Source organism: Microtus pennsylvanicus, chromosome 3, assembly GCF_037038515.1.
Source record: "Microtus pennsylvanicus isolate mMicPen1 chromosome 3, mMicPen1.hap1, whole genome shotgun sequence".
NCBI classification, from domain to species: domain Eukaryota; kingdom Metazoa; phylum Chordata; class Mammalia; order Rodentia; family Cricetidae; genus Microtus; species Microtus pennsylvanicus.
In genome coordinates, this window is record NC_134581.1 from 55,549,099 (window position 1) to 55,572,247 (window position 23,149).

The 23,149-nt window shown below is 39.6% G+C and overlaps 1 protein-coding gene across 6 annotated transcripts in view; it reads right to left on the reverse strand.

Annotated features, from left to right (window-relative positions):
- Window positions 1–23,149, reverse strand: part of Dpp8 (dipeptidyl peptidase 8) — a 53,085-nt gene that overhangs the window by 23,937 nt on the left and 5,999 nt on the right. For all 6 annotated transcript variants that reach the window (XM_075965495.1, XM_075965491.1, XM_075965496.1 and 3 more), the window contains 9 exons: window positions 22,382–22,494; window positions 21,189–21,362; window positions 18,420–18,588; window positions 13,365–13,475; window positions 10,628–10,756; window positions 7,761–7,822; window positions 3,713–3,813; window positions 2,932–3,109; window positions 1,973–2,132 (listed from right to left, as the gene is read on the reverse strand). In XM_075965495.1, the coding sequence (XP_075821610.1) occupies window positions 1,973–2,132; window positions 2,932–3,109; window positions 3,713–3,813; window positions 7,761–7,822; window positions 10,628–10,756; window positions 13,365–13,475; window positions 18,420–18,588; window positions 21,189–21,362; window positions 22,382–22,494 (1,197 nt within the window). The remainder of the gene's footprint in view (window positions 1–1,972; window positions 2,133–2,931; window positions 3,110–3,712; window positions 3,814–7,760; window positions 7,823–10,627; window positions 10,757–13,364; window positions 13,476–18,419; window positions 18,589–21,188; window positions 21,363–22,381; window positions 22,495–23,149) is intronic.

A 23,149-nucleotide genomic window follows, 5' to 3' on the forward strand; every position in this document is an offset into this window, starting at 1 on the left:
ATGTCAGCTACTCAGTTATCTATTCACATTTCAAAATAAAAACTCACAAGAGCTAGGGATGTAACTCAGTGACAAAGTCTTAGGTTCAATCTCTAATATGGTATATATGAGTTTGAGAAAAAAAAAGAACACAAATAGAAGATGCAACTTTATATCTATTAGGGTGGCTATTTAAAAAAAACCCACAGCTGGGTGTAGTGACATACTTAATTACAGCACTTGGAAGGCAGAGACAAGCAGATCTCAGTGAGTGAAAGGCAAGCCTGGTCTACATAGTGAGTTCTAGGACAGCCAAAGCTACATATGAAGACCCTGTCTTCAGAAAACCAAAACAAATAATAAATAAATAAATAGGAACAATAAAACATAAACTTACAAAAGCAAGAAAACAGGAAATAACACGTACTGTCAAGGATATAAAGAACTAAAACTTGTGCTGGGTGTAGTGGTACACACCTGTAATCTCAGCACATGGGAACTGATACAGGATTGTGGAGAATTGGAAGGAAGCCTGAACTACAGAAACTCTGTCTTTAAAAATCAAAAACAAAAAAATAATCCAGGGGCTAGAGAGACAGCTCAGCAGTTAAGAACACTTGTTCTTGCAGAGGACCTGGGTTTGGCTCCCAGAACCTATATGGTGGCTCCCAAGCATCTATAACTCTAGTTCTAACCCCCTCTTCTGACCTCTACAGGCACCAGGCATGCATGTGATGCACAGGCACACATGCAGGCAAAAATTCATACATATAGAAATAAAATAAATAAACCTATCCTCCAAATACAAACAAACAAAAACAGAGAGAAATGAAAACCCTTGCATTTTGCAATTAGGAATATAAAAAAAGTGTAGCCCTTATCAATGGTTTGCTAAACATGAAAAATTAAGTAGAATATATGACTCAAGCATTGCATTTCTGGAATGGAAAGAATGGAAAAGTCAACAGAGGAACATACATAGTCAGAGTAGTGTCATTCCACCAAAAGAATGGAAGCAACCCAGGTTTCCAACAAGAAGGGCTGGAGCGATGGTTCAGTAATTAAGAGAACTGGTTACTCTTCCAGAGGGCCTGAGTCCAATTCCTAGCAACCACATAGTGGCTCACAACCATCAATAGTAGGATCTGATGTCTTCTTCTGGCATAAAATAGAGTACTCATATACATAAATAAGTCTTTTAAGACTATATTCCACTATAGTATATGTCATATTTGTTTATACAGTGTTTTTTTCTCCTAAGATTTATCTATTTATTTTTATTGTATGTCTGATGTCCCTGGAAGACAGAAGGAAGGATTGGATCCCCTGGAACTGGAGTTAGGAGTGGTTGTGACTGCCATGTAGGTACTGGGAACAGAAGCTGGGTTCTCTGCAAGAGGAACAGTGTTCTTAACCACTGAGCTATCTCTATACAAACTTTACTTTGTAAAGTTTTCAAAACCTAGTGTGGTGGCACAAGCTTTCAATTCTAGCAAGGCAGGCAGATCTCTGTGAATCTGAGGATAGCTTGGTTTGCATGAGTTATAGGCCAGTCAGAACTACATAGTGAGGGGGCTGGAGAGATGGCTCAGAGGTTAAGAGCATTGCCTCTTCTTCCAAAGGTCCTGAGTTCAATTCCCAGCAACCACATGGTGGCTCACAACCATCTATAATGGGGTCTGGTGCCCTCTTCTGGCCTGCAGGCATACACACAGGCAGAATATTGTATACATAATAAATAAATAAATAAATATTAAAAAAAAAAACAAAACAACTACATAGTGAGACCATGCCATTAAAAAAAGGCAGAGTGGGTAAAGGTCCCTGATGTCAGGTCTGATGTCCTGAGTTTGATCCTTGGAACTCACACAGTGGAAGGACAGAAGAGAATCTCACAAGCTATCCTCTATCTGTACACGTGTGCTTTGAGATAAATTATGTATAGCAAATAAAAAATAAACCATTAAATACATAATTAAGTAAGACTTCTTACTTGGGGCAGGCAGTCCACCGCTGGATCGTTTATATTTGCTCTCCTTTAAAATGGATGTGATTTTATACAAGTGACGGAAACCTGTTTTGCATTCAGAGGCAAAAATAAACTCTATTTCATCTTCATGAGTTTGAGGAAAAACATGAAAGATATCGTGGATCTGCAAAATGAACAGCTTAGTTTATTATATGTATTGGTAAACATACCACATAGGTAACCAAATGAGAAGAATTATTTGAAATATAGACAGTGGTTAGTGCTTGGGATATGGAACATTGACAATAGTAGGCTTTGCCTGGGCCTCTTACATTTATTTTACTTTAGGCAAAGATTTCACACACTGAGAAGTAAACGTTTCCAAATGGAAGAAAGTAAAAAACAATATGGCCATGACTGCTGCTCTCCAGCCTGGAACTGAAGCACACAAGCTTATGCGACAGTATAAATCTTACACACAAAGGAGGAGGAAAAACATGCTTTACTTTTGTTTTCCAAAGAGAAGTATTCTAACAGTTGAAGGAAAACAGATGTTCATCTGTTTTGGGTGAATTACAGGAAGCCTACTTTCAACTACAGAGAGACAGAGAAATGTTTTTATTTTATATCTAATTTTTATGCTAAATTGGAAAATACAAAACTCAATTAAAAACTAGCATATTTGGTATAGTTTGCTAAGTTAAAAGGCAGTTTCTAGACACAACTCTTGAAAGTCCTATCAGAAGTAGAGGCTGGAGCGGAGGCTGTGGACTCTCTAGCGGGGTATATGGAACCACATCTGCAGTTACTAGTGAGCTGTCACTTCAGTGCTATCTACTCCATTCTGGAACCATCATTCCAACGTGAAATATCCACGGTTCCTTTGAATTTAAGGATGTGTTTTGTTAGCTTGCTCTAGAATGACATCCGCCTGAGTATCTTGAGAAAACATACAGCCAAGTTCAAGAAAGAAAATTGCATACATTTATCCAGATATCTGTTGTTTCTTCATAGATGATCAGTGGTGTCACAGAGTCAGGAACTGACTCTATGAGTCTCTGTCTGTCCATGGCATCATCTTCTACTGGGATGAATAACTCAGGAGAGATCAGAACTATCTGTAGGTGAGTCTGGGAACGATCTAGTAGGATGGACCAGGCACTGTTCAAAGGAATGAGAAGAAGTAAGGAATGAAGCAAGCTTTCAGAAAATGAATAACCACCTGTTCTCTCCCTTGGTATCTATCAATTTTATTTTATATATTTATTTTAGTTTTTCTAGACAGGGTTCACTGTGTAGCCTTGGCTGTCCAGGAACTCACTCTGGGGACCAGGCTGGCCTTGAACTCAGAGAACCACCTGCTTCTGCCTCCCAAGTGCTGGGATTGAAGGTGTTGTGCCACCACCACCCGGCTTATTTTTCTTTTTAAAGACAGGGTTTCACTATGTGTCCCTTGGCTGGCCTGGAACTCAGCATGGAGATCAGGTTGGCCTTAAACTCACAGAGATCTGTCTGTCTCTGCTTGCTGAAAGCTAGCATTTAAAGGCATGAGACACTACATTCAACAATTATTCCTATAATCACAATACAATACACTTATGCTTATGGGACTACAGATCTGTATGTTCACGGAGTTCAAGGAAAAGGCCTGAGCGGGAATAATGGAGTGCCAATTTACTTGGGAAGGCAAAGCCCACACCACAGACATTCTAAAGCCCTGGACCCTAAATTCGTTATAAGAAAGTGACAATTGAACATACGCACTATTTTCCCTCTGGAGTCCATCCAGCTCTGGCAATATATTCAACTCCTTCAAACAGAATCTCAAAAGGCTGAACCAGCTCTTTATCTATGACATCTATAATCTAGTAAGAAGAAAAGGAAATAGTTATAGAAGACAAAGAAAATAACACGCTCACTAGTCTACTTATAGCACCATCTTTCCAGACATGGGTACTTAAAAGGGTACAAAGGGACAGGAAAGCCAGCAATCAAACAACAGTTTCCTGTTGCTTTCTAGACCCAGGAACATTCTAGGACAGGCACTGACATGATCTCAAAGTCTTCTTTAGGGTTTATACTAACAAAGCCTTTGATAATAAATGACAGGCTCAAGTTTTGCTCACTTTAGATCTAGAATCTAGGAGAAGTAACAGTCCTTAAGTCGCCAAATCTTAGTCTAAAATACAGCTGTGTAATATGTGAAAGAAATGAACTTGATAGGCAAATAGCTTTTTCCTTTAAAGGTTTAGCAAGCACAACTCAAAAAAAAAAATAAGCAATTAAAAAAATGGAGCAGGGCGGTGATGGCACATGCCTTTAATATAGTACTTGGGAAGCAGAGGTGGGAGAGCTCTTTAAGTTTGAGGCCAGCCTGGTCTATAAAGCAAGTTCCAGAACAGCAAGGACTGTTACACAGAGAGACCCTGTCTCAAAAAAAAAAAAAATCAACAAAATAAAACAAAAAGTCAATAGCAGGGTAGTGGTGGCGCACACCTTTAATCTAAGCACTCGGGAGGCAGAGGCAGACAGCTCTCTGTGAGTTCAATGCCAGCTTGGTCTACAGAGTGAGTTCCAGAACAGCCAGGGCTCCACAAAGAAACCCTGTCTAGAACTTTCTTTCCCACAAAAGGGAATCTGAATAGGTAGCTCTTTAAAGATAAACAGGAAACATTAGCCACAGGGAAATGCACTATGGCTTCTAAATGGATGGGTGTGACAACACAGATAAAAACAAGGGTTAGGATGATGTGAATAGACTGGAAACCTCATACACTGCTGGTGGGAATATAATTCTTAAAGCAGCCTGCAGCTCCATTATCACGTGACCCAACCACTGTCCCAGGTATACCCCAGAGAAACAAACAAACAAAAAACCTATTACAAACACTTGCACACATGCATATGCATATTCCAGCTGTCTCTCTCCAACCTTTCCTTTTCACTCCCTCTCAAAAGACACACTCCTACTATAAAGCCCAAGATGGCCTCAAACTTGTGAAGTTCCTGCCTCAGTCTCTTGCATATAGACATTGCGGGGATAACAGGCATGTGTTACTGTCTGGCTTCATGACACCTTCCTTCCTTCTTCCTTTCCTTCCCTTCCTTCTCTTCCCTTCCTTCCCTTCCCTTCCTTCTCCTCCCCTCCCCTCCCCTCCCCTCTCCTCCCTCCCTCCCTCCCTTTCTTGTAGAGACTGGGTTTCTCTATGCAACAGCTCTAGCTGTCCTGGAATTTGCTTTGTAGACGAGGTTGGCCTTGAACTCACAGAGATCTGTGTGCTTCTACTTCCCAAGTACTGGGATTAGAGAGTACTGGGAAAGCTGTCAAAATCATAACCTTTTAAGAGAAAAAAAACCCCAAGTAGCAGGGCAGTGGTGGCGCACGCCTTTAATCCCAGCACTCGGGAGGCAGAGGCAGGCGGATCTCTGTGAGTTCGAGACCAGCCTGGTCTACAGGACAGGCTCCAAAGCCACAGAGAAACCCTGTCTCGAAAAACCAAAAAAAAAAAAAAAAAAAAAAAAAAACCAAAACCAAAACCCAAATACCCACCAACTGATGAATAGGTAAATAAAATGTGGTATACCACAGAAAGAAATAATATTCAACAGCAAAAAGAAATAATGGAGGCTGGGGAGATGGCTCAGTTGGTAAAGTATGTGCCTGACAAGCAAGAAGACTTGAGTTTGGATCACCAGTACTCACATAAACAGCAGGCATAGCAGCACTGTGTTGTTTCAGCACTGGGGAGGCAGAAACAGGAGGAACCTTGTAGCTTGTTGGCTGGCCAGTCTAGCCAATCAGTGAGTTTCAGGTGCAGTGAGAGACTCTATCTCAAAAAGTAAAATCGAGGCTGGAAAAATGGCTCAGTAGTTAAGAGCACTGGCTGCTCCTCCAGAGGACCAGTTCAATCTCCAGCACTCATGTGGCACTCATCATTGTAGCTCTAGAGGATCTAAATGCCTTTTTCTAGCCACCAGGCATATATGTGGTATACAAATATACAAGCAAAATACCCATAAAGATAAAATTAAAATAAAGTGGAGATTGATCAAGAAAAACACTTGACACTGACTTTTGGCTCTCACACATATGCATTTACTGCTCAAACCCCAGCACATACATAAAAATAACAAGAATGAAGCACATGGGCTGGACATACAGCTCAGTAGCAGAAGGTAGCAAGACTGGGGCCCTTAGTTAGAGCTCTCTAGCAACACGTGAGGGCACACACAGACACACACACACACAAGTACTAATCCATGATGCAGACGAACCTTGAAAGCATTAAGCAAAGAAGCCAGACAACATATTCTATGATTTCATTCATGCATTCATAGTGGTTACCTAGAACTGGGGGATTATAGCTAAGGGGTGGGGTGTTCCTCTCTGCAGTAACAATAAGGCTCTAAAATGGACTCTGTGATTATACAAAAAGTCACTGAATTTTAAACTTGAATGAACTGCACTGTATGCAAATGATATCTCGGTAAAGCTATGTTTTTAAAAAAAGTCTAAAACCAGGCATAGTGGACTATAACTTAAATCCAACAGTTCAGTTGGGAGGCACTGGCAGGCTGATTTCTGTGAGTTTGAGGCCAGCCTGGACAACAGAGTGAGTTCCATGGCAGTCAGGGCTACATAGAGAAAGCCTGTCAAAAAACCACCCTCCCCAGAAAAAAAGATTTTTTTTTTTTTAGGTATGTGTGTATCTATATGTATGTATGTGTACTTGAATGCAAGTACCTATGGAAATCAGAAGAGGATATCAGATCCTCTGAAGATGGAGTTATGGATGGTAGGAAATTTCCTGATCTGGGTGCCAAGAATGGAATTCGGGTCTTCCACAAGAAAATGCTCTTCTTAACTGAGAAGCCATCTCTCCAGTCTCCCGCAAATCTGCATTTTAACTAATCTTGTGAGCATGTCCAAATGGAAAGCAACAGTACAAGAGAAATATGAGTTATTCAATCCACCATAAATGTGATGTATACCCAACACAGAAGGTAAACACTGCTTTACGTTGATTGAACAATTAATAAAGGCAAAGAGCAAAAACTACCTGCAAGGAGCAAAAACATGTTTGTGTGGTGCATGCATGTGTGCAGAGGCCAGATGATTTGTGTTACTCCTCAGAATTTATTTCTTGAGACACAATCTCTCACTGGTCTGGAGTTCAATAAGCAGGCTAGGCTGGCTGGCTGGAGAGCTCCAGTGATCTCTCTGTGTCCATCCCAGTGCTGGCATTATAAGCACATACTACAAAGGCCAGTTTTTTGGTTTTTCGAGACAGGGTTTCTCTGTGATTTTGGAGCCTATCCTGGAACTAGCTCTGTAGACCAGGCTGGCCTCGAACTCATAGAGATCCGCCTGCCTCTGCCTCCCAAGTGCTGGGATTAAAGGCGTGCGCCACCACCGCCCGGCTTGCCAGTTTTGTTTTTTTTTTTTCTTTTTGAGACAGGGTCCCTCTGTGTAGCCCTAGCTATCCTGGAAGTTGCTCTATAGACCAGGCTGGCCTCAAACTCACAGAAATCCACCTACCTCTGCCTCCCAAGTATTGGGATTAAAGGTGTGTGCCACCACCACCCGGCCTAACAGACAGCTTTTGAAATGTGGGTTCTGGGGATTTAACGTGGTTCTTACATAACCCTCCCCGCAGGCCTAATATGAGTGCTTTCAAGGAAGAAAATTAGGTCAACCAATAAATCACGAACCACAAATGTCTCAACAAGCTCAACAAGTTGACAAAAAGTGCACCAAAGAGCCTCCTACACCAGAAGCCAAAGCACGGAATGCTCAGTGCCTCACACTTACCCCTCCTTCAGCATCAACAAGGATCTCTGACATCTTGAAAGTGACCTTTGGGTTTGCTGTGCCTTTAGAAAGAAACATAAATGAATAATGTCCAGAATTACTCCAACCAACTTCTTCAGATCACTGTCCTTCAGATTTTAGTTAAATTAGGAATATTGTATATAGTCAGGGCTTCACTGTGCAAAGGAGAACCTATTTCAAATTCGTACGAATAGCTAACAGTAAAGAGGCTAAAACTAGAAAGAGTCAGTAGGAAAACAAAGGCAAGTTGTCTACTACTTTTGTAACTGAAGTGTTGCAAACACAAAATGAACAAAATCTCATTAAGAACAAAATCACTTAAAAGTCCTTGACAGGGAAGCATACCTTCCTCCTGATTTCCTTGTACTGTGGGCTTATCCATTTCCAAACACAATGAAAGACCAGAAGCTATATTTAATAAGCAAACAATCTTTATGAAGGCTGTTAATGATCAAGCTGACTATACATTTGAATGACTGTGGATTCGTTTTTTGATTATGTAAAAAATTAAAATTTTTTTTTCCATATTTATTGAGCTCTACATTTTTCTCTACTCCCCTCCCTCCTTCAATCCTCCCACAAAGTCCCCATGCTCCCAATTTACTCAGAAGATCTTGTCTTTTTATACTTTCTACTTCCCATGTAGATTTTATCTATGTAAGTCTCTCTTAGTGTCCTCATTGTGGTCTAAATTCTCTGGGATTGTGGTTTGTAGGCTTTCTTTGCTTTATGTTTAAAAACCACCTATGAGTGAGTACATGTGATAATTGTCTTTCTGAGTCTGGGTTACCTCACTCAAAATAATGTTTTCTAGTTCCATCCATTTTCTTGCAAAATTCAAACCGTCATTATTTTTTTCTGCCGTGTAGTACTCCACTGTGCAAATGTACATTTTTTTTTAATCCATTCTTCGATTGAGGGGCATTTAGGTTGTTTCTAGGTTCTGGCTATGACAAACAAAGCTGCTATGAACATAGTTGAGCACATGTCCTTATGGCACGATTGAGCATCCTTTGGATATATACCTAAAAGTGGTATTATTGGGTCTTGAGGAAGGTTGTTTCCTAATTTTCTGAGAAATCACCACACTGACATCCAAAGGGGCTGTACCAGCTTGCATTCCTACCAGCAACGCAGACATGTTCCCTTTTCCCCACAACCTCTACAGCATAAGTTGTCATCAGTGTTTTTGATCATGGCCATTCTTACAGGTGTTAGATGGAATCTCAGAGTTGTTTTGATTTGCATTTCTCTAATGATTAAGGATGTTGAACATTTCCATAAGTGTCTTTCAGCCATTTTAGATTCCTCTGTTGAAAGTTCTCTGTTTAGGTCTATACTCCATTTCTTCAAACTGGATTATGTTTTCTTTTGGTGACCAATTTCTTGAGTTCTTTGTATATTTTGGAGATCAGACCTCTGTCTAACGTGAGGTTAGTTAAGATCTTTTCCCATTCTGTAGGCTGTCGTTTTGTCTTGTTGACAATGTCCTTTGCTTTACAGAAGCTTTTCAGTTTCAGGAGGTCCCATTTATTGTTTCTCTCAGTGTCTGTACTGCTGGGGTTATATTTAGGAATGGTTCCCTGTGCCAATGCGTTCAAGTGTACTTCCCACTTTCTCTTCTATAAGGTTCAATGTGGCTGGCTTTATGTTGAGGTCTTGATCCATTTGGACTTGAGCTTTGTGCATGGTGATAGATATGGGTCTATTTTCATTTTTCTACATGTTGATAACCAGTTATGCCAGCGCCATTTGTTAAATATGCTTTCTTTTTTCCATTTGATATTTTTTGCTTCCTTATCAAATATCAGGTGTTCGAAGATGTGTGGATTGATATCCGGGTATTCTATTCAGTTCCATTGGTCCTCCTGTCTGTTCTTAAGCCAGTACCAGGCTATTTTCAGTACTGTAGCTCTCTCTGTAGTAGAGTTTGAAGTCAGGGATTATGATGCCTCCAGAAATTCTTTTATTGCCCAGGATTGTTTTGGCTATCCTGGGTTTTTTGCTTTTCCAAATGAAGTTGGGTACCGTTCTTTCAAGGTCTTTGAAGAATTTTGCTGGGATTTTGCTGGGCATTGTGTTGAATATGTAGATTGCTTTCGGTAAGATTGTTATTTTTACTATATTAATTCTACCTACCCAAGAGCATGGGAGGTCTTTCCACTTTCTGGTGTCTTCTTCAATTTCTTTCTTCAAAGATTTAAAGTTCTTGTCATACAAGTCTTCTACTTGTTTGGTTAGAGTTACTCTGAGATATTTTATGCTATTTGTGGCTATTGTGAAGGGTGTTAATTCTCTGATTTCTTCCTCAGCCCTTTTATCATCTCTGTACAGGAGGGCTACTGATTTTTTTGAGTTAATCTTGTATCATTGCTGAAAGTGTTTATGAGTTGTAGAAGTTCCTTGGTAGAATTTTTGGGATCATTTATATAAACTATCATATCATCAGCAACAGTGAGAGTTTGACTTCTTCTTTTCCAATTTGTCCCCTCGATCTCCCTTTGGTGTCTTATTGCTCTAGCTAGGACCTCAAAAACTATATTGAATAGGTATGGAGAGAGTGGACAACCTTGTCTTGTTTCTGATTTCATTTCTCTCCATTTAGTTTGATGTTGGCTGTTGCCTTGCTGTATATCTCCTTAATTATGTTTAGGTATGTTCCTTGTATCCCTGCTCTTTCCATGGTTTTTGTTTTTAGAGACAAGATCTCATCTTGCATCCTAGGCTGGCCTGGAACTCCTAACAACCCTCCTACTGCCATAGACTTCCAAGCACTGACTGGGACTACAGGCATGAGCCACACCTAGAGGAGGAAATGAATAAATAACAACAGTGGAATGCAGTACCTGTTTTAGGATAACGAAATGAATCTGCCCTTCTTGTTTCCAACATGGGAGATGTAACATGAATAATTTCCACCTCGGATTCATCGTTTTCTTCATAGAGAATTCTAAGAATTTTACCACCACTAGGAGCTTAAAAGGAATTTAGGTATTGGAAATTTAGAATAATTATTACAGAATACTCATCATTCACTATTCCCTCTAAAACTAGGTTTTGAACTGAAGGAAATAATTCATGCATAAGATAGAGCACCATTATGAATTACTGGTGCTAGAGGTTGAACTCAGGTCCTTGAACATGATAGGCTAGTACTTCACCACTGAGCTGTCTCAAAACAAAAAAATTTTAACTATATTTATTTATTCACTCGTATGTGCATGTGTGTGTGTATGTAAGTCTTATTAGTGATTTACAACTAAAAGTCTTATAACTTTTTTCTTTTTTTTAGTTTTTTAAGACTGAATATTTCGGGCTGGAGAGATGGCTCAGAGGTTAAGAGCACTGACTGCTCTTCCAGAGGTCCTGAGTTCAATTCCCAGCAACCACATGGTGGCTTACAGCCATCTATAATGAGACCTGGCGCCCCCTTCTGGCTTGCAGGCACACGTGGAAGGAATGGCATACACATAATATAATAAATAAATAAATAATTAAAAAAAAAGACTGAAGGGGCTGGAGAGATGGCTCAGAGGTTAAGAGCACTGACTGCTCTTCCAGAGGTCCTGAGTTCAATTCCCAGCAACCACATGGTGGCTCACAACCATCTGTAATGATATCTGGTGCCCTCTTCTGGCATGCGAGCATACATAGAAGGAATGTTCTAAACATAATAAATAAATAAATCTAAAAAAAAAAAAGACTGAATATTTCATTAATGAAACATGAAAAACATTTATTTAAAAATCATATCTCTGAGATTTGGACATTTCATTTTAAAATATAATTTTTCCACAGTTATACAGAACAAGATGTGACATAAATTATTCAACACAACTAAATTCTTTAGCATCTTCTAAAAAATGTTATAAATTTAATTAAATAATTCCTTAAGGAGGGATGCATGTGGAAGTCAGAGGACAAGTTTATTTTCTTTTTTTTTTAACATTTATTTATTTATATTTCATGTGCATTGGTATATTTATTTGCCTGCAGTTTATCTGTGTGAGGGTGTCAGATCTTGCAGTTATAGACAGTTGTTAGCTGCTGTGTGCGTAATGGGAATTGAACCTGGATCCTCTAGAAGAGCAGTCAGTGCTCTTAATTGCTGAGGCATCTCTCCAGTCCCCAGAGGACAAGTTTTGAGAGTCAGTTTCCTCCTTATACCATGTGGGTCCCATGGAACAAAATCAGGTTACTGGGCAGCGGAAAGTGCCTTTACCTGCTGAGCCAGCTTGCTGGACCCTGTGCTATGTTTTACACATGAAAACTTTCTTATCTTTACAACTGCAGGATGACTTCCAAGTCCCTTTTACTAGGGCTTAAAGTTTACCCTTTTGGGAGGGGAAAAAAAGATATGTGTGTGTGTATACACACACACACACATACACCTATACAAACAGGGAAAACATTTTGAAGAATTTTGGCATGATAAAACCTAATATTTCCTATAAAATGCTGAGTTAGTTGTATAATTATGGGAAATGTCTGCATTATAAAATAAAAGTCCAAATCTAAGACATGGATTAAAATACATATTTTTCATTGTCCTCTAAAGAAATGTTCAGGTGCCAAGTGGGCGGTGGTGGCGCACACCTTTAATCCCAGCACTTGGAAGGCAGAGGCAGGCGGATCTCTGTAAATTCAAGGCCAGCCTCGTCTACAGAGCTAGTTCCAGGACAGCCAGGATTACAGAGTGACTATATCCTGAAAACACAAAAGAAATGTTCGGCTTGCTAGCTGTAAACCAACAGTGATGCCATAAGATCTATTAATGAGTCCTAACCAGCACTTAAGAACACCTGCTGCTCTTCCAGAGGACTCAGCTGGGTCCCTAGCACTCATGTAGCACTCACAACCAACTGTGACTCCACTTCCTAGGATCGGATACCTTCTGGTCATTGCAGGCACAGCACACACATGGCACACTTATATACATGTAGGTTTCCAATTTTGTCTATAACCTAAGTCCACTTTATATTAGGCCACATATGACTGTAAGTGAATTTCCACTGGACTGTGGTTAGGCAGTGGGCCACTGTTTTAAGCTCCTCATACTCATTCACACATACTCTCATCTGCTCACACAAATGCTACTCAATCCTCTCCCCGCCTTTATTTTTTGGTTTTTCAAGACAGGGCTTCTCTATATAACAGCCCTAGCTGTCCTGGAGCTAGCTCTGGTAGACCAGGCTGGCTTTGAACACAGAGATCTGCCTGCTCTGCCGCCTCCCAAGTGCTAGGATTAAAGGCGTGCGCCACCACTGCCCAGCTTCAATCACATGTGTTTAACAGCAAGTCATTAGTGTAGATCCTGTCATAATGCTGCTTGACCTTACAGACCAGCTTTCTAGCTGAAAAACTGGCAAGCAGCACCTGAGGTACTGAGGTAGAGTATAACTCTCTACTAGAGTTCATGAGGGGGATAAGGCCTATATTTTCTAAATAGTTACTAGTAAGGTCTAATCTTCATTACTTTTTCATGTATTGTCCCAGCTTTATGCTCTGTACACTCAGCCAATCGACAGTCAAAACCTTTAATCCTTAGAGTGACCTGTAACAAACTACTTTAAACTTGCTTACTTCTTTGAGCTTGTGGACACCACCAGTAGCCAGAATATCTATCAAATTCTTCTTGAAGAACAAAGGTAGCAACTCCAGCTGATCTGGGATCCTCTTCCATGTTGGCTAGCTCTGGACAAACAAAACAGGCAAAATTATCCTCCAAACTTTTTTTTTCTTTTACAATAGGACAAAGCAAAATGATTCCATCACTTCTAAAGAGAGAAAACTGGCCAGGCGGTGGTGGTGCATGCCTTTAATCCCAGCACTCAGGAGGTGGAGGCAGGCAGACCTCTGTGAGTTAGAGGCTAGCCTGGTCTATGAATTGAGTTCCAGGATAGCCAGAGCTATTACACAGAGAGACCCTGTCTTGAAAAACCAAAACTAAAAAATCAAAAAAACAAAAAAATAAAACAAAACAAAACAAAAAAAGAAAAAAGTAACTGATTATAGTGGTCAACTGTGGAGCCAGACGGAAGTCTGAGCCTCGCCATTTATCTATTGTATGACCTTGGGCAAATTGATTCACTCCATTATGACACGTCAGCATTTGCTTGGCTCTAGTACCCTCAGCACCAATAACTACCTAAACAAACAAATCACAAAGCCATCATTATGTAAAAATTGGTATCATGGCAAAATGTTTACAGTATAATTTGAATGTGACTTGTTTTTAAAAATCATCAGTGTTTTGACATTTGTCAGTACTTAGTTCCTGTTTGTTAAGTAATAATCCATTGATACAATGGTCTTTTTTTTTAAAAAAAATATTTATTTATTTGTTATGTATACAATATTCTGTCTGTGTGTATGTCTGCAGACCAGAAGAGGGCACCAGACCTCATTACAGATGGTTGTGAGCCATCATGTGGTTGCCGGGAATTGAACTCAGGACCTTTGGAAGAGCAGGCAATGCTCTTAACCACTGAGCTATCTCTCCAGCCCGGCCTTTTTTTTTTTTTTAAGACAGTGGGGTGGTTTGAATAAGAATGGTCCCCATAGTCTCATATGCTTGAATGCTTGGTCCCCAGTTAATGGAATGTTTTGGAAGCATTAGGAGGTGTGGTCTTATTGGAGGAGTATGTCACTGGGGGTGAGCCAGGCCCAGTCTCTCTCTGCCTGCTTGCCCCCACACTTCCTGTCATACTATATACACGGACTAACGCTCTGTAACTATAAGCAAGTTCCCAATTAAATGCTTCCTTTCCTAAGCTGCCTTGGTCATGGCATTTCATCACAGCTATAGAAGAGTAACTAAGACAGACAGGGTCTTTCTATGTGATAGGCCACGGCTGGCCCTAGGACTTACTATGTAGACCAAGCTAGCCTTCATCTTAGAGACTGGGTGCCTCTGCCTCCTGAGTGCTGGGATTAAAGGTGTGGGTGATGTTGTGGCTCTTTCATCCATTCTTCTGCTGACATGTGGGCTGCTTTTGGTGACTGTGAATAAAGATGATGTGAACATTTATTCTTGCACAGTAATTTCAATGGATATGTGCTTTCATTTTTTTTGAGCAAGTATCTTGGAGTGGAATGGCTAGTTAGTGGAGTGTATTTAACTGTGTGGTGATGCATTTTTATTATTCTACACTCTTACCAACAGTTGGTGTTCTCAATCTTCTCACTTTTGTTTGTTTAATTGGTGGGCAGTGATATATTATTATGATTTTATTTTCTGTTTTAAAGACAGGGTCTTGCTATGCTGCCCAGGCTAGTCTTGAACTGCACGTAATCCTACTTTAGCCTCCTATGTGCTTGGATTATAGGCATATACTACCGTGCCCAGCACAGGTAAGACTTAATTTTGTTTTCTTTCTTTCTTTCTTTCTTTCTTTCTTTCTTTCTTTCTTTCTTTCTTTCTTTCTTTCTTTCTTTCTTCCTACTTATTTATTTATTTTCTGGACTGGGTTTCTCTTTGTAGGCCTGGTTGCCCCTGAACTCACTCTGTAAATCAGGCTGGCTTGATCTGCCTGTCTCTGCCTCCCAAGTGCTGCAATTAAAGGAATGTGCTATTACGCCTGGCTTTAATTTGCCATTTTTTTTTAATTTGCCATTTTTGATCATCTGTATTCTACATTATGTGAAATGAATATACAACAAGATCCAATACTCCCTTATTCAAAACCCGAGTCAGGTATTTGGAATTCAGAGACTCTTCCTACAGTGCACATCTATGATGTGTTGTGTAACAACAGCAGCAGCACACAGATAAGCTGTAATCTAATACCCCAACATTCCAGCAGCAAACTAAAGGGAAAGCACGCTGAGCAGGCAGGGCAAATGTTATAAATACTCTCAAGCCAGTTCAGGTCAGATTTTACTACCAAATGAGTTTCAGACCCAAGATAATGACAACAATGTGTTCAGAGCTTTCGGAAACAAGGAATTAGTAAAAGAGCCAGGATCAATGATGGGTTTCTAGCATCCTTCAATTGCTTTAAACTACACTCCAACTTTCTATCATTTCTGTTTTTCTTTAAATGTGAGGACAGGTACCGCTGTTGTTTGTATTTCTGCTACTTATTACAAGCTACTTACTAACTGGATAACTGGTATCACCTTGTCTTCCCAGTAGAGGGTAACTGAGGGCAGGAACCAGTACTTTTAAATTCCTCTGTCATATTGAGCAGAGAATAAACACATATGCACCTGACAGACCAAATTCATTTTCTCAGATGGGCTCTCATCCCACCCTACTGTGATTAGCACTGTTGACCACGTTCCCTCCCTCCATCTCTTTCTATCAAAGCAGACAATTCTCAGCCTTTACTATGCTTCAGTCATAATTCTAAACACTGCACAAAAATTAACTTGTTAAGGCCTCCTGGAAATCCTGTGATTATACTCAGCTGATTCACATTTTTACATATGTAGAAACCAAGAGATATATTAATTAATTTGATGAGGTCAGAATTAACTCAGAGGGCCTGGTTCTGTTTCATTCTATAGTCTCTTAACCACTACACTAATAATAGAAATAACAAATATACCACATATCTACATGAATAGTAAAGAAAAAAGTAAAAACTATAATATCCTCCAGAATTCCAGTACTTTCTACTTTAAATTCTACCAATCTTCACAAATTCTCTGAGGAAAACAGTTGTTTTTTTTTTTTGGTTTGTAGTTTTTTTTTTTTAATTTTTTATTGACTTTTATTGAGCTCTACATTTTTCTCTGCTCCCCTCCCTGCCCCCCCCACCCGCCCCTTCAACCCTCTCCCAAGATTCCCATGCTTTCAATTTACTCAGAAGATCTTGTCTTTTTCTACTTTCTGAGGAAAACAATTTTACAAAAGAAAGCCAGGCATATGGTGCACAGCTTTAACAATAGCAAACTTGGAAGGCAGAAGCAGACAGATCTCTAGAGTTCAAGGTCAGCCTGGTCTATGTAGTGAGCTCTGTCTGAGACAACCAGGGCTAACAAAGAGAAAAAGAAAGTCTGAATTAAAAAAAAAAAAGACTTTAAAATGCCTTCTTTTCTGACAGTTTTTGTGAGAGCTTTTAGTCTCAGTCTCAAATACAGTAAGTGATATATAGTGATCAGTGTTTGTTGACAGGATGAGAAAGGGCTTAAATTTTCAAAACTTGTGACTTCAGTGATGACAGCTGCTAAGCTCTGGTGTCATGGCCCATAGCATCCAAACCCTTTATGACAGTACAACCAGAACAACCTGGATCATCTGCTAAAGACTCCTCCATTGATCCCCACCAGTACTGGACAATTGAGTACTCCCAGCTCCTCACAAAGGCCACAGCACCTTTCAGAATAAGACTTTTCTCACACAGTTCGCTTTCTGGAATACTTTGCTAACATACAGACATCACTTAAGGTCAGTTACAATGATCTCTGGAAAGTCTTCCCCAAATACTGCTTCTCTTGGTGCTCTATAGTAGTCCTCATTTGACCTACTCTGTATTGCTGATTGTTTATTTAGTTGCTTGATGGTCAGCATCACCTTATTCAATCTGTAGTACCCTTGCCACAGTTCTCCTTTAGAACCACTTAAAGGTTGGTTCCCTTAAGATCTTGTTCAAATACCACAAGCTGCAAATGCTTAAGTCTTTTTCTATAAAACACTATAGTGTTTCCACAGAACCCAAGTGCATCCTCATGCAGACTTTAATAAGATACTGTAGACAACATAATCAGTTATTTCACTGCATTGCTTAGGGAATGACCAATAATAATATCACAAAATGTATGTGTCCATTACAAACACAGCTATCACGGGCCTAACTGCACATAATATATGAATGAGAAGTATAGCAAATGACCCAGCAATGCAGAGACGGTGAGGCTGGAGAAAATGCTGGGAAGCTACAGGAAGGCCTTCATTCTCATACATCACTTCCTCTTTGTAAACTCAGTCCAGCAATCAATCTATGACAAATTCAACTTCTACCTTTTGAAACTTTTTAGTTTTGTTGTTTTTGAGACAGGGTTTCAAAACTCTGTGTAGTTCTAGCTGTCCTGGAACTCCCTTTGTAGACCAGGCTGGCCTCAAACTCAGAGATCCGCCTGTTTCTGCCTCCCAGGTGCTGGAATTAGAGGCATCACTATGTGTGGCTGTTGTTTTTTGAGACATCATTGAACTTGTATTCCTAATGCCTCAGACTACGTTTGTCACTCAATAAAGCCTACTTAAATATTTCCACAATGCACATGGTTCTTCCACATTCCATTTTTTTTTTCACATAAAACAGTGGCTAAATAGGCTCTCTAAAATGGGGAGACTGTTTTTCAGGCAATATCTAATAATGTGGAACTGGTTTTTCTGTCTGTATCTGCCAAACAAGTCCAATTTTCTTAATTAGAATTTCACTTAATGAGAAAAGGGGCAGGCTAGAAGAACGAGATGCATTGCGGTACTTAAAAAGTGCTGAGAAGAGAGTGGCATTATCTAAGGGGTGTGGACCATGTATTCTCTGTCCTTCTCCATACCTTCCAATTTTTAAACATCTGAACTTAAAAAATAAAAATCACCTGGTTTGCATTAATTTACAATGGAAGTAAAATCAAAACCAGCTTTCCACACACAAATCAGCAAATCCAGGCTGCAAAGCTCTGACTCACCATTGTGCACATAGGTGATCCTCCGTTCTTCCCTGGTTACAAGGTTCGAGATCCAGATATCGTTGCTGTGAATGAACGCTATCCAGTCTGGGTCAGCAGGGCATAGTTTTGGATCCATTCGTATATTGGGACAACTAGTTTCCACTAGATTGGGCCGTAAAGGTTGTTGCTAGAAAAGCCAACAACATTTTAAGGTAAGTTATCAGGTTGACAAATACAAGTTTGTTTTCCAGTTTTTTTCCTATAAGATCGATGGCCTTTCTAACTAAAATGTCCAAAACAGCTACATCCCAGAAAAAAAAATATATACTTTCAATTGGTTTAACTTATTCATGGCTCTTTCTGATGAATGGAAAAGCTTAGAGTAATAGAGAATAAATACTGCATTACACACCAAGACAGTGTAAGAGTATTTTATGAAGTCTGCTGCTCAGCCTGTTTAAAGGTTATTATCTGTTGAATGTGTGGTTTTTTAAAATTTTTTTCCCCCGAGATAGGGTTTCTCTGTGTAGTCTTGGCTGTCCTGAAACTCACTCTGTTGACCAGGCTGGCCTCAAACTCATAGAGATTCACTTGCCCCTGCTTCCTAAGTGTTTGGATTAAAGGTGTGTTCTTCCACCACCACCACCACCACGTTTGAACCTTTTTTTTTTTTTTTAAAGATTCATATAAGGGGGCTGGAGAGATGGCTCAGAGGTCTGCAGACATACATGCAGATAGAACACTATATACATATAAATCTTTTTTTTAAAATATTTATTTATTTATTTATTATGTATACAATGTTTTGTCTGTGTGTATGCCTGCAAGCCAGAAGAGGGCACCAGACCTCATTACAGATGGTTGTGAGCCACCATGTGGTTGCTGGGAATTGAACTCAGGACCTCTGGAAGAGCTCTTAACCTCTGAGCCATCTCTCTAGGCCCCAAACATTTTTTTGAGACGGGGTGTCACTATAGCCTTTAGCTAGTCTGGAACTCATTAAGTAGACCAGACAGAGATCCACTTGCTTCTGCTTCCTGAGTGCTGGAAGTAAGGGCATCTGCTATATGCCTGGCTTGTTGAATAGTCTCAAACACAATTTCGAACATATTATTAAACATTTAAAAATTAATTTTACCGATAAAAATAAATTTGCTTATAAAAAAATGTAAAATGAGGCATGGTAAGAAGGCTCAGCAGGTAAAGGCTCCTGTTGCTCAGACCAACAACCTGAGATCAGACCCTGGGTCCTACAGGTGCAATAAGAGAACAGAGTACTGAAATTTGTCCTCTGACCTACATATACACCTGTGGCATGCATGTATACACACATACACACTAAATAAATAAATATATGGAGAATCTTAACTTTTTAAAAAGTTTTATTTTCATGTTATGTATATGGGTGTGTTGCCTGCATGCATGTCTGTGTACCACATGTGACTGGTGCCTAATAAGGCCAGAAATGGGCATTATTTCACCTGGAATTAGGGTTGAAGGCCACTGTGAGCTGTCATGTGGGTTCTAGGAATTGAACCTGGGCTCTCTGGAAGAACATCCAGTGCTCTTAACCACCGAGTCTTCTCTCCAGCCCTTTCAAAAACTGTAGTGAAATGATAGCTAAGACCAACATAATTCTACCAAAAGCACAGCTTCAATAGTTCATAAAGAATTACTTTGAATAAAACCAAACATAAATTCATCTATTAAAATAATTAGCTTTTCAGGGAAACCAAAAAGATAAAACACCTTGATAATACCTTTCAAAATCTCCCTTAGCACTTATATAAAATGAAAATTAATGCCATTTTCTGTATCTCTCAACACAAAAAAGATTTTGAGCATTTTAAAATTTCTACCTTGGGGCTGAAGAACATATACTGCTCTCGCTGAGAAAGCTTGTTTAATTCCCAGCATGCATGTCAGACAGCACACAACTGCCTCCAACTCCAGCTCCAGGATCTCTACCTCTAGCCTAGGAGAGCACCTGCACTCACACACCCCTCCCCAGGACACATATACTGAAAATAAAGTAAATTTTTAAAAAATGTATCTTTAGATCATTAGAAAAAACTAACCTTTATAAAATTTTTATTTTTATCTTTTTTTTGGTTATTGGAGACAGGATTTCTCTGTGTAACAGCTTTGGCTGTCCTGGAGTTCACTTTGTAGACCTGGCCAGCCTTGAACTCACAGAGATCTGCCTTCCTCTACCTCCTGACTGCTGGGATTGAAGGCATGCAACACCACTGCCCAGCTATTTTAATTTTAATTATGTGTGTCTCTCTATGTTTATGCATATGTGAGTGCAGGTATCTGAAGAAGCCAGGGAATCCCCTAGAGCTGGAGTTATAGGCAGCTGGGCGTTGCCTGATGTAGATGCTGGGAACTGAACTGCCATTTTTCCAGTGCCCATCTGTTTTTCATTTGTTTGTTTAAGATTTTATTTTTATTTAATGTGTATGGGCATTTTGCCTACATGTATGTCCGTACTGCTTGCATGCCTGGTGTTCATGGAAGCCAAAAGAGGGTGTTAGATCTGGGACTATGATGCACCACGTGGATGCTGGGAATTGAACTTGAGTCCTCTGGAAAAACAGCTGGTGTTTCTAACTGTCCAGTCATTCTCACTGGTCCCAAACTATCAACTCTTAAAATTAAAAACTAATATTAATTTCTTAGCTGGTGGGTAAACTGACTCTTTTGGTTTGTTCATTAATTTCCTTTCTGATTTGGGTACAAATTCTCTCTAGGACCCCAAAACATTTAACAATAACTGCCACTTACTGTAAATCCATGTGGGCCTCCATCTTTGATATGGTAAATTCCACTACCAGCTTGAAACAGGAATGTTCCGCTTCCTGGGTGATAATCGTAAGCTGCAATTCCCACGGTTCCGATGCGCTTTCTTTCTCTGAGTAGTTCTTCCTCTCGAGAATACATCCCATAGTCTAGTGTTGCCTAAGACAAAAGGAAAGTCACCCACTCCAGTATCCCAAGAACTGGCCTTTGCAACTCACTGAAACTCTAGCATCTCTCCAGGGCTTAGTCTGTGCCCTGAGTGACTCAGAAGTTGCCAATAAGTAGATTAATTTCAGAAACTCTCCTGAAATTTTGTAAAGACCCATTTAATCACTATTGCAGACATTAGAAAACAAGAATAAAATCCATCATCTTAATAGTCAAGGCCCTCTCTAATCTAATCATAATTAGGTAGTTTTGCATACAGTTAGTTGTAGAGCAGGGATCTAACCCAGCTACCTAGGTAGAGATTGAACATAGCAGCTGAGCATACTCTAGGCAAGTCAAAAGAGAACAGACTGTTGTGAGCATGTGTGGTGGGGTTCTGGCTAACCTCAAACTTCTCATCTTCTGGCTTTTCTACCTCCATATTTCCCAAGTACTGGGATTACAGGAATGTACCAAGTTTCAGAAGACAGAGGCAAGAGGACTGCCAGAAGTTCAAGGCCAGCCTGGTTTACATAGTGAGCTTCAAGGCCAGTCAGAGATACAAAGTAAAACCTTGTCTCAAATATACAAACAAAATAGGGCTGGAGAGATGGCTCAGTGTTTAAGAATATTTGTTGTTCTTCAAGGGACCTGAGTTTGATTCCCAGCATCCACATAGATGACTCACAACAATCTATAATTCCAGTTCCAAGGGGTCCAATGCCCTCTTCTGCCACCAGTGATGTACATGGTGCACAGACATGCAGGCAAACATTCATCCATGCAAACTTAAAGAAATCTAAAATATTTAAAATAAATGAAACAAAACACCAAAAACTTGAATTGTAATGTCCTATGGTTTTAGATATAGGGAATTGGTTGATTTTAAGGTTTTACATGTAACAATAAAAAATATTTTAGTTCCTTTTAATTCATATCTACTTAAAATATAAAGCCCTAGATGAATTTTTGTCCTGAAATAAATGAGAAAATATATACCAAATCATAGAAACAAGAATATTTGTTCCAACCTGAAAAAGGTCCAAAAGAGGCTTCCAAGAAAGCATTAAGACTGCTGCTCTGTTGATGGTTTTAGGGATTTCAGAATAAAATAGTGTATTTTCTCTGTTCTCACCAGACATGGCTATAAGGGAAAAAAAAACCATATTACTAAAAAAAAAATTACTATTTTGTAATACTGTCCTTATTACAACAATAGTCATAAATATATAATGTCTTCTACATATTTCAACATTTTCCATTCCACAGGAACCAAAATGATGTTATTAAGTAGGATGTGCACATGCCTTATGCCTTAGAAATTTTTTTCAATAAAAACAATGTTTCATAGCTATAAGAGAAGGCTTAGCATTTCAGAGCACTGACTGCTCTTCCAGAGGACTTGGGTTCAATTCCCAGAACCCATATGGCAGCTAACAACTGTCTGTAACTCCAAGATCTGACACCCTCACAGACATACAAATACAGGCAAAATACCAATGCACATAAAATAAAAATAAATTATTTAAAAAACAAAAATTGTTTCAAGCTGGGCATGATAGCCAAACACCTGTAATCTCAGAGTTCAGGAGATAGAGACAGGAGAATCTGGAGTTTGAGGCCAGCCTGGGCTAACTGAAACCTTGTCTCAAAAAAACTAAGTAAGGAAAAGAACAACAAGCTCCCCAAAGATTCTATGGTATCAGAGCACATGTCTACAATCGGCAGGATTGTGAGTTAGAGGTCAGTCTGGGCAGATGGACAGTCTCGGAACACCAAGCAAGAAGTAAACATAAAAA